General features: G+C 39.6%; 1 protein-coding gene across 2 annotated transcripts; it reads right to left on the bottom strand.

Moving 5' to 3' along the window:
* Positions 1-759: 759 nt before the first annotated feature.
* On the bottom strand, positions 760-15,011 carry LOC145437717 (uncharacterized). Of its 2 annotated transcripts, XM_080314993.1 has the most exons (9): positions 14,878-15,011; positions 12,645-12,858; positions 10,978-11,104; positions 10,333-10,402; positions 7,720-7,778; positions 5,778-5,808; positions 4,249-4,304; positions 2,812-2,842; positions 760-1,771 (listed from the first exon to the last, which is right to left on the bottom strand). In XM_080314993.1, exons 1-9 carry the CDS (start codon positions 14,918-14,920, stop codon positions 1,689-1,691), a joined length of 714 nt encoding a protein of 237 aa, XP_080171119.1. In that variant the 5' UTR covers positions 14,921-15,011; the 3' UTR covers positions 760-1,688. The 2 variants fall into 2 exon arrangements, with proteins under 2 accessions (XP_080171119.1, XP_080171120.1); XM_080314994.1 differs by lacking the exons at positions 4,249-4,304; positions 5,778-5,808.
* Between the last annotated feature and the right edge of the window lie 486 nt (positions 15,012-15,497).

The raw sequence follows: 15,497 nt of genomic DNA on the forward strand, positions 1-15,497 counted from the left end.
TTACCTTTCGACATAGCGGACAGGAGGTCGCGAAACAACATCCTAATGAAGTTATTATACCGCACTATTATTTAGAATTATTATTTACCGGCCCTAAACTAAAGGTCGCGAAACAACATCCTAATGAAGTTATTATACTGCACTATTATGTTGAATTGTTATTTACAGGCCCTAAACTTTCCAAGACACCTCATTCAGCTCTACCGGTAAATCTGATTACGTGAGCCGAGAGGATAAAAAATTGATAGCAACATCTATGCAATTCCCGATCATATTGACCGATTCGATCATGAATTGTTTAAAATTTTCGCGCATGGCGCGTGCTGGCGGAGTAATGCGCCTCACTAAACAGTAGATTATTTGTCCGCGGCATACCTGACAAAGGTTCTGGGGGTTCTGAGGGGCCAAGCCACCTGACGTTTGGTTTATCACCATATGGGGGGGCCCAAGACCAACGGTTTTTTTGTGGGGGTGACGAAGTGCTGTTACGATCCTGGTAATAACCTACTCTTACTCGAGACGGCGACTAAACTTTGATCACCTCTGATTTAATGTCGATATATACTAATATAAATGTAAATCCCCTTTTCAGATCTCCGCAACTCTTTGTATAACAATATGAGTAAGTTCAACTAAGTGCTTCATTCCCTACATTCTATGACAGAATTAGTTTTCTATCTCCTCGAAAATACAGTTCGGTATGGAGGCATTATCAGCTAGGTCGCGAACGACTGGCTCAAATTCGGAAATTGAGTAAAATTCTGTCCACTTGAAATATTTTATTCGTATCCTTTTCTATGTCATACATATCATACACAAACACACACATACACATACATATATTTATATCATATATATAGATGAATGGATACCAAGCCTGAAAACTTAAAACTTTTTATGTGCAAGTCGTTCACAGTGGAGGCTTGTACAAGCCACCAATCTGACCACCGTAAGCTTGCTACTCGTTTTTGAGTAGTTCGAGTTCTAGTTCTAGTTGCGGATTTTGAAAGGTGAGTAGTTCTCGTTCTAGTTTCAAATTCGGTTGTAGGCCTACTTGCGAATTTCGCAAACTGAGTGGTTGTAGTTCTAACTGCGCATTTTGAAAGTCAAGTAGTTTTCACAACTCTGTCACAAAGGCATACAATGTACGAAAGGCAGAGTTATGAACGTTGCAATATAGATGCAGTGTCGGTAGAAAGAGAAGCGAGAAGCTCCATCTGTTAAGTCGTACAAGTCTCAGCGATAACAGGCATTTAAACTTGGATTTGAAGATCTGGACAGGATCTGGACTTGGAGATGGAATTTCAAATCATTTGCTATTCTTAGACTTTTAACGAAATGCTGCAATCACAGGACTTGGATTTGGACATGATACAAAATAAAATCTTCATTTCGGTTTGGTCACTGGTTTTGGGATTAAATCTCAAGAACTGACGAGGATTTGTATTTTGAAATATTAAATCGGCTTATTTCTGGAAGGCCAATATAAAATGGCTATTTTATATTCACCAAGAATTGGGTAATGCTCATCGCGAAGAAATATAGTTTACACAATTAATCAAATTCAACAATACTAGTAAAATCAGTCTCAAATCACTCCGAGTATAGAGATAATCTAGAGTAAATGCAAATATTATCGGAAGACTTATTCTTTCACCGGCCGAAGGTCATGTTGAAAGGTCATCATACTATCGAAATTGTGTAGCATATTGACAGTTTGATGATTTAGTAATAATTCCGTTGTCGAAGCATTTATCGCATATAGCGCCACCTGTACGAAATTGTAGAGTTATTAGGTTCATTTATCTTATAACGTCAAAAGACTATGTTTATGTATATCCTGAATGAGAAAGGAAAAACAGAAATGTACTGGAGAAAACGAAAAACGTAAAAGTACTGGAGATAAACGCCGAATTCGAGCGCTAGCAGCCACGGTCAAGATGCATAATGTAATTTATGACTTGGGTATGCATGGCCTATAAGCTATGTGCAACTGCATAAGGGCAAGGCACTAATCTTTTGTTTACTGTGCAAGCATATTTTCTGTACCACCATCACTGCCGTGTGTTATGTATTTTGGTTGGATGAAAATAAAGACTCTCTCTCTCTCTCTTACTACTCACTGAAGCGCTCGTGTTTTAAACTATTTAGGCTGTTTCGTGAACCGTTTGTAGGCAAAACTACTTATTTTTGTGAATTTGGACTTTGAATAGCATATAAAAGGTAGATTTCGCAGTAGGTCGCATCACTTGTAAGAGTGCAATTATCGTTACTACCGTGTGAAAAAGCCTCTTGCGTCATGATAACTGAATATATCGTTGACGACTCGCCCGCCATGTGTCATTTGGTCACCTTGCCATTTAGAGCCCAGCCATTCCCGAGTAACTGCTAAAATTATGCGATCGCTTATTTGGAAATACATTATTGCAACTGACGCGGTTAAATTTTCGTAATTCATCACAGGTAGTAGGTACACGTATTTCAATTATCAATGCTCATTTCAAGACGGGTGTTCTTAGAATTTTTGATCGCGGATCCCTTCCGGATCAAGCTCAACTCTATTTATGCTACTGCATGCCTAAATTAGCTTGCTAATGATTAGACAAGTCATAGCAACTGCTTGACTCATGGAGTCATTAACCAAAAATAATAGTCTGGTTTTATATAGTTTGTATTGATGTAGTTAGATAATGGACGTTCACGGACCCATAAGGGGTACGTGGGCCACAGTTTAAGAACCCCTGGGAGATTCCGACCAAAAGATGGAGGAAAGTCTGTATGCTTGTGCATTGAAAGACAAACAATACTTACGTGGGCATTTTCCGCATACCTTCTGACATTCCTGAAAATAAATGCATGTAAAAACTTGTGGTATGCATAGCGACAATACATTTTGATTGGTCATTTACTTGACGATGACATCACGCTGTTTGCTGATGACACCAGTCTAGTTATACCCGGTAAAAATTTATCTGATGCATTTCACAAGATTAACACCAAGATATCGACAGTGTCAAAATGGATGGCATCAAACCAACTTCAGCTCAATGCCTCCAAAACCAAAACTCTCGTGTTTCATACACAAGTGAATCGCAGTGGAATTATAGTAAATAACGCACATCTTGATACACATAAAACTGTTAAATATCTTGGCAGTATCATTGATGATAAACTCGGATGGTCTGATCATATCATCAATATAAAAACTAAAATATAGCGTGGTGTCGGGACTCTCTATCGCCTTAAAAATTTAATTCCTCATCAAACTCTCAAATCAGTCTACTATGCCTTAATTCACTGCTATCTCATTTATGGGATCCTAGTTTGGGGACCTGCTGCCAAAAAACATGCAGAAATTGCAAGTCTTGCAAAACCGAGCCATACTAATTCGCTGTCGGAAATTTAGATATGAAAATTGTAATAGCATGTATCGAAGCGTTGGAATATTGAAAGTGGAAGACATTTTCAAATTTGAGGTTATGAAATTGATGCATAGCTATCATCAGGGTGAACTACCACTATATTTTGATAATCTGTTCAAGATACCTTCAGATACCCACCAACATCATACCAGATTTTCTTCTAACTTGTCTCTGTCTGTGCAACACCACTCTACCAGTCTAGTACAAAATTCGATCAGTTTTATTGGTGTCAATGTTTGCAACAAGCTGCCACCTAATCTCCGCAATTTAGACTCTTGTGCATTTAAAAAACAACGTTCTCATTCCCTTATCTTTAACTACGGCTAAATTGTATTTGCATTGTATTTCGAATTGGTCCATGATACTGTGTCTTATTTTTCTTTTCGTTCGTTGGTTAATTTTTGTTTTTTGTTTTGTTTATTAGTTATCAACTGTGAAAATTGATCCTGTCCTGGGTGGCTCGGCTCTGAAGACTTTATCATATCGAGCCTCCCGTCTACCTTGCATGTCGCATTTCACTGTTACATTTTTGTAGTGTAATGTTGATATGTAATGTATACGAATAAAGATTCTCTCTCTCTCTCTCTCTCTTTTGGAGGAGACATAACTGGAAATGACTCCCATTGTAAATACGACATATAGATAGCTACTAACGATTAATGGGGCAACTCCTCACGCTTGACACGAAAGCAAATTGTTTCGTTCTAGTCAAACGATGCTGGATTTACCAGTGAAGCATTCGAAATCTTCCATTAGGCCTCAAATACTATTTGGATGCCAGGTTTCGAAGATCGAGTTTATAATATTAAGTAAATTTTTCGTTCACCTCTCTCCAATCAATGCATGTATGTTCACAGCCGTTGCATTGCTTCCTATCGCGACCTGGAAACAATGCAATTGTCAAATAGATACCATGCGCATGCGCAGACAAAAAGCTTGTAATGTTCAATATGAGCCGATCGCACAACTTTTTAAAAGTAACGAAAAAAAGGAAGTAGTTGATTTCTGCCCTTGCTTTTTGCGGCATATACACTTACTCATGATATACATACACACGATATGTGCATACACATACCATGAGTGGATGATGCAGGCTTGTAACCAATTCAAAAGGGTCTTTTAGCAGTTTCTGGTCCCATATTCAAGTACCGGTACTAACAGACGAAATCCCAATAGTGTGGCTACTTTACTATTCTCCGAGATTACAATGAAATGTCGGTCTTGCCCACCTGAGTCTTGAGTCATATGACTTGGCTCCAGTCATGCGCAATGACTCGAGTCCAAGTCGAGTCAATATACAGATTGATTCGAGTCAAGTCGAGTCATTTCCGTATTTTGTCATGTCATCAAAAAATCATGATTCGAGTCGGACACGAGTCGAGTCGTGACTCGAGTCATTACAACCCTGGCATGATGTGCATCTGCCGCTGGACAAGGAATGTGCAGATATAGCTTTGTACGGATTTCAAAGTCTAAACCAGATTTGGGGCTGAATGGAATCTGGCTGGGTGAAGCAGGTTAAACATATACGGCAGTGTTACTCAAACTCTTTCAGACATGCCCCCATTTATTATGGTGATGGCATATATCCTGAATGTATTCACACTAAAATGTTGATGATTAGTAGGTCAAGTTTTTGCAACTCTTTTTTACAGCTTCCTAAATACTCAGAGGTTATGTAGTATGGTGTTTTAGGCGGTTTGGAGGAGTCTTATATTGTAACTTTTCTCCATTTTCCCATGCAGCTTTTTCGGTCTTTCGTGCAAGTGTTCGCGGGTTTTTCCGATTTTTCATGCAACTAACTTTTTACTGGAAATATTTGGCACTATATGTAAATACTGCAACTTTTGTGCAAAATGAGTGCAACTTTCCACGGATTTAACTTTAACGAAAACTTGCTCTAATGATTTGGCAATAGTCATCTTGTCTTGAAATTGCCAATTAAAGCATAATGTTGATTATCTAATTTTAATCTCATCTCATTTGTGAAACCTTTCTATGCTCTAATTATTTTCTAATTTAATTTTTGCGACAGGGCAGTGCGACAGTGCGAAACGAGCCATGCTTGCTGTGGTGACATTTGCTATTCTCGTGCATAATTTGAGCGTGCGCTCTGATTTGATATGACTTGAAGTTGACCGAATTTCCATGTTTTCATAAATTCATTAATTCTAATTTTTGTCTGATTCTGATCTCCATGTGTCATTGGGCACCTTGCAATTTAGAATCCGACCATCCCCAAATAACTGCTAAAATTCTGCGATCCCTGATTTAGTTAAGAACCCCTGGACGATTCCGACCCGAAGACAGAGGAGAGTCTGGATGCTTGTGCCATTAAAGACTTACAATACTTACTTCCGCATATTCTGCATGTCTTTCCACATTTCTGAAAATAAATGAATGTGAAAACTTCAGCTATGCAAATAGAAAGCTATCATCTTGTCAACACATTTGGGAGGGACATAACTGGAAATAAATCCCATTGTAGATATGACGTAAAGATAGCTTCTAAAGATTAATGGGGCCACTCCTCACACTTGACACGTGAGCAAATTGTCTCGTTTTAGTTAACTGATGCTGGATTTACAAGTAAAGCATTTGAAATTTTCCATCAGGCCGCAAACACTCTTTGGATGCCAGCTTTGATAGCTCGAGTTTGTAACATTTGGCAACGTGGTTTTTACGACAGCGTGCAGATCCCTGCAACACGTAAAGACGTGGTTCATTAGGGTTACCATATTTTTGTGGATCAGATTCCGGACACTCTTAGCCCCCACTAGCGGATTTTACAACGAGATATGAACACATTGCCAGTCAATATGACATCACACAAGCAAAGCTTCGCCTATTGACTTCACACAGGAATGGAGTGAAACATCGGTTTGGAATTGTGCCATCTCTAATATGGCCTCTGGTGATTGCTTGGGTCTGCAACAGATTTCTTTACGAGCCGGTGTTGTAATCAGGTCCGAAACAATATTTTTTCAGCGCTCTCAAGCTTAAAAAAGCACTAATCTTTGGCCCACGCTACGGTAATCGATGCAACTTCTTGTTGGCTTACTATATGCATCTGCTTGTTAAAATTTGCGAAGGAATTCTGTCGATAATATTGGTTCTTCCATATATTGTTGTAAAATACACCAGTAGATTGCACATCCGGTGGTTACCATTTTTTATGGACGCGAGCTCATTTCTAATTTGAAAATGATAAGCTGATTATTAAAAAAAAGTCAGATTGCCCAGTCTTACTCGCGGTGTATTTTGGAAGCTGATGTCGTCCAACATATTCGCGATCCGCAGAATAGAGGCAAACGGCGTCCAGGTTTAGAACTATTGTCTTTAACTGAGCTAAAGCATTTAGCATGCCATAACCAACTCTCGGGCATCAACCGTTATGTTATAATTGCGATTACAATTACACTTATTTCAGCAAATGATAGTGATTTTTTTTTTATTGCAATTTTGCGTGGTCCCCATAATTATAACTAGATATATTGCTTTGAATCTTGCGCAGCGCGACGAAAAATTTCAAATCGCATAAATCTGCTTAAAAATAGTATTATTCATGTTTATTTACTTTAAAAAATTGAGCCTACTTCAAGCCTTCAAAATTCCGGAGATTTGGGCATGTTTTAGAATTTTCTCCCAGACGCCGTTTTCACAGTGAAATTACGGACATGTGCGACAAATACTGGACGTATGGCAACCCAATGCTTCATGCACTTCAACAAAGTAATGTAGTGTACGAATATAAGTGCCACTGTGATTGTGGCTACGTGGGAAGAACGTCAAAGCGTTAGCAGGAACACATAAAATAGCATGTCCCTTAATCTATTAGAACACGTGCATCACGCTCGGGGAAAAGCTCACCCATGACTCATTCCCTCAAGCTTGATTCTGAGCAATCAAAGGCCACAAATTCAGCCATTGGCAAACATACGATCGATAATCCCGCTTGAGCGAAAAATTGTCGAGATGACAGATTTCATGTCGTTGGGAGGGGCCGGCCGTTCACACTTTCATTTGTATGCCTTGGAGTCGACTTTTATCAAAATACACCAGCCAAGGCTGCGTCAACAAAAGGATTTCGTATACGATCTAAAAATAGTACATTGAAAGCCCTCGAATTCTAAATTTCATGCTGGTGACGTCAATTTTTTTGATACGGTTGTTGATATACAATGCTCTTTTCAATTCTCTATCAGTTGCGGATGATTACCTCTGACGAGTGTCAGCCAATAATATTCGGGTGCTTTTCAATATGGAGATACTCTTCAATGGTAAATTATTTGCTCACCTTTCTCCGTATTTCCTTGCATAGAGCATTACATGTGTTGCATGTGTCATAATCGCGAGCTGGAAGCAATGCAATTGTCAAATAGATAGCAGTATGTTTGAAAATATGCCAATGCGTAGGCAAAAAGCTTGTAATGTTCGATACGGGCCGATCACCCAATTTTTTCACGCTGTTGTGTTTGAACAATATTATGACCATAGTGTCGTGCAATCGCGTGGACACAAGCAAATTTCATGACTCACTGCGATTGGTCTACGTCACACTTTCCCTTTGGACAAAGGCAATTTTACGGTATTTTGACCGGCATGCCGAGCGCGAAAATTGATAAAATTCTCATCAATTGAAAGCTGCAGCGGTACTCGTTGCGAATGTATAAGTTGTATTCCGGTCATGGCTCTGCACAGTTCATTTTATGCACCGGTAATCTAGAGCAGTGGTTCTCAAATTTTTTCACCTTGCGGACCGGTAAAATTTCAAAAAATATTCGTCGGACCGGTGTACCTCCAAAAATATGATATAAACCAGAAATGCAAAGTATGCAACCGTTTTCTTGCACGTATTGTACTAGAGCAGGAGTCGCCAACTCAAAACGGGTCGCGGGCCAATTTCATAACAGCTGCGAGGCGCATTATTCTGATAAAGTTATAAATAGGCCACACAGTTTAGCAATCACGTTTTAAAAACTTTACGTCAGCACAACGCTGTGCTCTCCAGCATTGGCGAAGAGCATAGGGTTTCATGAAGGCTTGGAGATTAACATAACTGTTTTGCGACTTAGTGAAGGTTGGAAACCACTGCAATATATGTACAAGCAATGCTTCACAAGCCATAATGCAATTAGTACTGATTTTTTGGAAGTAATAGTGGTGCTTGTCGCCAAGGCCTTGTGTGCCACGGTGTTTGGCTAATTAATATCAACCGGTAACTATAAATCAGGGGCGGGCAACTTCTCCAGTCGGCGGGCCGGATATAGGAAAGCTAAGTAGCCTACTTGGCGGGCCGGATTCCTGAATCGATACATTATTCGACCATTTGTCCACATGTACAAGGAATAAATTGTACGTAATGAAAGTATTTTAACGACAGCAATGTCAGTTCAAAGCCAATTCTCGCCGATAATGAGGAATACAATGTGGATTTGAGAATAGCATTGCCATACAGGCACCGGCATGTCTGCTTCTCTCTGATCATTCAACACGCGGTGCAATCCCTAATTAAGATTTCAAGGCGTTTGATAAGCCCGGTAACCCCAAATTTACCAAGATATCAATTCATTGGGGTTGAGTAGGTGACGAGATAGCGTCGTTGTTCAACTGTGTGGACTAATTAATCTCGACATTGATTTCATGCGCCCCGCATCCTCTACCGAAATTTGAAAAGTGGCCCGCGACTCGTTTTGAGTTGGCGACCCCTGGCATGAGCGGTGACTTGCAAAAGCTTAGAAGTGTGCCGTGCTACAAGTCGGCGGTTACGGAATGAAAAATAAGAAATATCAGCTTGGTGTAAATGACCATTGTAGTCGACAAACACCATGATTACGACAAACGACATAAGGGTTGAGTCCATCGTGAATGCCGATAAAGCAAGTCATATTGCTTCGACGAAGTTACGCATAAGTCCCACTCTCTCACGCTGCGCATACACGTATATAATAACATACAATCATTAAAATTTGACCTAGTAAGTAAGTAGTGGGGAATCTCGGCAGACTGCGGCCGCGAGGCACATTATCTTGTAAAACGGAAAACTGTCCGCGGGCCGGACAAAATCCCCTCGCGGGCCGTATGTTGCCCACCCCTGCTATAAATGAACGTTCTACAGCGAAACTGTCCATTTACAATATGTGCTTGAATTGGAATAATTTTATTTACAAAGCGCCTTGTCATTATGCCATTGTCTCTCGATAATTCGGAAAGTCGCAAATATTCTGAATGAATTCTCACTAAAAGCGGGATGATTAGTTATCTCATCTTAAAATCTTAATGACTTTTACCATGCGACAGTTTCTCAAATTATTACTGTCAATGGTGATACGGAGAACACTAGGAAAACTAGATAATTCTACAGTTTTCTAATCAGACTAATTACAGCGAAATGTTGGTAATCTAATTCTATGAAAATTTGGTTAATGCTTCATTGCCTTAGTTCTAATTCTAATATCATTAGTTAAATCTATCTATGATTTAATTTTAATTCTAACCTCGATTTTGGTTTTCTGGAAAATGCGACAGGACAGTTATGGGAGAGTTCGGCAGAGCAAAACGAGCCAAGCTTGCTGTACAGACATTTGCCATTCACATGCTTAATACGAGCTTGAGCTCTGATTTGATATGAATTCAACTTGATTCAACTTCCAAGTATCCCTAAATCAGTAATTCCAATTCTAATCTGACTTGGAAAACCCTTAATAAATATAATTCTCCTTCTAGTCTAATTTAGAAAAAATGTATCGCTTTTATCCTAATTCTAGTTCAACTTACAAAAGTTTCTAGTTGTCCAAGTCTGGTACAGAGGACTAATATGATGCATAGCCTACCCCCGCTGTTGATAGTACGCCAAAGCTATACATACAGTTTGCCCATCAATTCAGTAATCTCCGAAATTACAACTTACTTAACTCAAAGACGTCACAGTTCAAAAAAGAATTCGTGGTTTCTGAGCATATCTTTCTGCAGTGTTTCTTCTGCAATGGAAAATCAAAGTCAACATAATTTGCAAAGTAGTGAGTGCTGTTTTGATCATTAGATGTGACGACTCAAGAAATATATAATTAGATGTCCGATCAGCAGGCAGAATCCAATGGGCCCATTTAGGGTTACCAAATTTTGGAATCCAGAAAGGAGGAGACTTTTGCAAATCAAAACAGTTAGATCACCGGACTACCGGACGGCATTTCCTGTTGTGTAAAAAGGTCATTTTTCGGCGCAAATATATTTAAATTAGTAATGCTTACCTGTTAAAAAAGAATATAATGAAATCTATGAATCAAAATTACGAATTCTGTCACTGGGACTTAAATTCTGTAGTTGCTGACGATGTCCCGCAACCCATTGTTGTTGCAGCTGTGAATATACCACTACGCTATCTTGCCATATCACCCCCGACGAGTGTGACGAATATGAATCGATTATTCAGTTATTTTGGAGTTAATAGATCTAAAACTAAGAAAAGCTATGCCCTGAATTTCACTTGTAAATAAATTAATATCGGTGCTTAACCACTTTATATTCAGAGGTGTATGAACGAAGGGTCACTTACAAAGTTGCAACCTTTCTTAGGATATTTGGTTACTGCCGCCGTGCCAAATGATGCGCGAAGGGTACATGTATCACTTTCCCCGAAATCACATGTTTTGCAATGTTGAGGAAAGATTTCTCCCCCTTCCCTGCAAATGAATTAGAGGCAATTTTAATACCATTTTAAGAAAACAACAATGACATGCAAATGATCTAATCCTGATTCAAGTATCCTAATCTGGCATCGTCGGGATGGCGTCATGGTGGGGCTTCGTGGTCGGTAAGGCGTGGATTAAATCCCTGACCGGGTCAGAGCAAAGACTTGATTGGTAGCACTGGTATCTAGGACGGGTGAGAACGACTGGCAGTTTCTGGTTTGCGTGAACGCAAACCTTTTTGAAAGGTTCTAAGTGAACGCGAACGTGAACACGAACCTAAGTGGCGTCACGTGGCGTCATATTGCTAATTCCAATCCTACATTTCCGTAAAGTTGTATATTAATCTACACGATACCTAGCGACGACTCAGACCGCATTATGCCACAATGCTCAAGCACATGCTGCCTTTTAGCGCATCGCCGAATGTATCAGCTGGAACAATCATATGCTCTAATAATTCTACGAAATCAATGCCTTCCGTCGCTTTGCCAACAAATTCGTCGAGGAATTGCAAGGGATTACATGCTTATGACTTGACTTTCTAGGCTAGACCAGAGAATGTGTTGTTAAGGCGTCTGACTATTGCTGCATTGATACTAGATTGAGAAACCGGCTTCTATACTTGCTACGGATAATATACCTCATAAAGAAGTCACACACTAGCAAACACGCCAATCGGAAGTATTTTTTTATGAATTCAGAACATATGAAATCAAAGATGGATCCCGAATGCCAGCAGGATTCGATATTTTACATTAGACAACGATGCCTTCTTTATGTCAATAACATTGATGTCAAAAATTGACTGGTTGAATAGCGATCATTCTCTGACTACCTACATGTAGTTTATTTCGTTCTTGATCTTGTGTGATTGCGGGCCAACCTCACAGCAGAGAGTCACTAAATCTAAAAGCTGAATATTTCGGGAAAACTTTTCTAGCAAAGCAAATGGAATCTTGGAAATTGGCAGAATGCATGCTTGCTTAGGGCTGAATTTTTTTTCATGCTGTCGGTGATGTGCAGAGAGTGGTCCGAAGTTGAAATGCTAAGAATTACAACCAAATTTGTCATAATGACGCGAATAGCTGTAATGCATTTAAGAGGTTCACAGTACAGAACCTGCCAATGTTCGTCTGCGAACGCGAACCACCTATTTTCTGAGGTTCACACGCCGAGCGCGAACGTGATCCTCACGTTCACAGTCACACCATCCCTACTGGTGCCCTTGGCCTCTCCACTTGGCACTCAGCATTACCAGGATATCACGGAGGGGTTGTGCCAGACTGAGAAACCCGTACAACCCTATATTTTGCGGCTTATGCACATCATGCAATCATGATGCGTAAGTGCCTGCGAACAGCGACGAATAAATAAACAAACACCTATCTTATCCTGGTACCTCGGTTAAGGTACACAAAATGTCATAAGGGATACTTGGCATGGAATAACGAGTTAATTTCGTTGTGGAATCGACCAATTAAACGAAAAGAAAATCGGATCAAATAGCCTACTTATCATTACAATTACTTACGTGCGTAGTACCTTGAACTCTTGCTCCTCGCAATACTTCGTAAATACACTATCACTTTTGCACATGAACCGACAGACTAGACCCCCGTTTTCGTATTCATTCGTCGATCCAGGAACCGGTATCATACCGTTTGGTGCTGTGCACTCTTTTGTATTTTCAAGATAATCGCGAACGGTGATTTTCAACCGCGTTAGATGACTACTGCTCGGCTGAGCTGTAAGTAAAACGGTGTGAAAATTAGAACCCGGCCGATTGCATTGGGCAACAATTTCGAACGAAAAATTTGTTGACTTTGATTTTACACTTGATTTAGGCTGATTTTGGTATGCTGATTCCAAAAATGCCACTGTTTTTTTCTATCACGTCAAATTTCTGCTCTGCGAAATATGCCCAAAATATGCAACTTTTCAGGAATTTAGCCATATTACTTTTCCATTCCATATGGAAATCCACACTTTTATCGTATAATAAGTTATATAGCCAAGGGGTCAATGGAATTATTAGGAAAAAGGGTACTGGTATCGATCTAGGCCGACGCTTTCTCCCGTTTTTGGTTAGAGCATAGTGTTTTATATGGTGTCGACACAGGCAAATCTCACGCCTCAGTGAAATTGATTCGCGTCAAAATTTCCATTTGGCTATAGGCAATTTGACGGTCATTTTTGACCGGCTTGCCGAGCATAAACTTTGGTAAAACGGGCATCAATCGAAAGCTGACTCTGCACTGATTATGAAGATATAAATTTTATTCCGCTCGCGGCCTTGGAACCCCCACAATCAGCCTCGAATTTTTCATTGTTATGGAGATTGGCATTGGGACGCATCAATGCTGTCTGGCGAAACGAGAGAGTAGCTCAAGAGAAAAAGAGCGGCACAAAAATACGATATCGGTCGCGTTAAAATAAAAATGCATAAATTCCAAATCATAATTGGTTGCATTAACGTGATTACAGATTTTTCATGGTGACCGCTGTGTTGATCGACACGTATAAACTCTATATATTAGCTGTTGATTCAAATTGTCTGGAGATTCCGGATATGTCAACAAAGTTGTTTATAACAAGGGCGTGGCAAAATACAGTGCCGGTGTGATTCGAGTGATACTTTATTAGGCTTCGAGTCGACTATGAGTATCTCTCGTGATGACGTCGCGACGGTATGACTAATGTGTGAAGTTCAAAGATGCACATTTTATGCGACCACTGCGGATACAATTTTAAGAGTATCTAGTATTTTTCGACCATGTACCTATTTCATTGCCCTTTGCGACAATTCTGCGTGTCGATCACGACTGCACAGAAGGGTTGTTCAAAAATAGCTTTTCTTCCAGATTCCATAGTTTCACTCATGGAATTGTCAGGTTGCCGAAAAAACGCTGCACAGTGCACACCCAATTTGGCTCAATTCAAACCAGCAGAATCCGCCACAGAACCAATTGGAATTTTTGAATTTATTATAAAAAAGTTTTAAAAAACATCAAATTTTCCTGTCAACACCGTGAAATCGTTATATCGACTAAAAGAACGATGCATCACAATTTTTCTCACTTCCAACCGGCAGAAGAGGAGCTGTTGCAGACTAAACCTGTGGATAAACATAAATAGCATTGACGGAGGAAAATTCCCGAATTATTACCGAAAAACTGAAATATCTTCGCTTCTACGGGTCGGAATTGCGTCAAATTTGTTTCGCATCGTCTTTGCATACAACTCAATAATGTCACGGGGTTGACAGAAAAAATTGAATTTTTTTATTTTTTTAAAATAAATTTAAAAATATCAGTTGACTTTGCGGCGGCTTCCACTGGTTGGAATTGAGCCAAATTTGGTGTGCAGCGTTTTTTAGGCAACCTAGCAACCGAACACTTTAATCAGTGAATCCCTGGAATCTGAAGAAAAAGTTATTTTTGATCAACCCTACTGCACAGGTATGTCATCTCCACTAATGCGCGTAGCTTTGTACTACATTTTGTGTATATGCTGCGATACTACCTAACGAGGTTAACAGTAGAAATAGTATCGAAATATTATTCTCGTTGATGAAATAACTATTGCTGGCGAGACGTGTATCATTTCAGCCCTTATCTCTTATACTCGATTCAAATCACAATAATCAATACACAATTCAGGTTCGAGTACTCGGATTATTGTACCAAGTCCTATTTATACCGTGATTGGGGATTCCACACGCGATACAACTACGCCTGTTTGAGGCAAGTCACAAAAGAGCTTACCTGTAAAAGCCAGCAGGAGTGCGAAAGTCAAAACTCTTTTCATATTAGTCGCTTGAGAGATAGACGGAAAAGGATAGACTCTGGATTATAAAGGCAGGATGCAGGATGTTATGCCACTACCACTACGAAAAAATCCCGGATGAACAGAGAATACACGGAAACGCGCTGCATAATACACTTGAATATGGTTTACAGTTACAGTCGATTCGATTGAAATGATTTTTAACGCCGCACGATTAGAATCAGACATTTCGAATCAAATCAGATCTTTCTAATATTAAATCAAATGAGAATCCAAAGTAATAACTAGGGCTGGACACTTCGTTAGTTTTAACACAATATGAATGATTATAGTGAAACAACGAGGATCGATGCTGTGACAATCGACAATGAACTCATACAAGGTCGCTTTTAATTGGGCACAGCTGTGAGCATCTTGCATAACACATTGGTACAGAAAATGTGGAATTGCTCACTAAGGTAAACGAAGAAATTAAATACGGTTCCTCAACAGTTTGGCAGTTTGTTGCGTTGGTGGAATATCAAAAAGTACTATTTGAACCCAATATGCGTGTGTTACCTACTCATAGTAGCAGTATTTGTTACGGTTTGGTATCGAA

This window comes from Botryllus schlosseri, chromosome 4 (assembly GCF_051294905.1).
Source record: "Botryllus schlosseri isolate E-star chromosome 4, Bs_hap1, whole genome shotgun sequence".
NCBI lineage: Eukaryota > Metazoa > Chordata > Ascidiacea > Stolidobranchia > Styelidae > Botryllus > Botryllus schlosseri.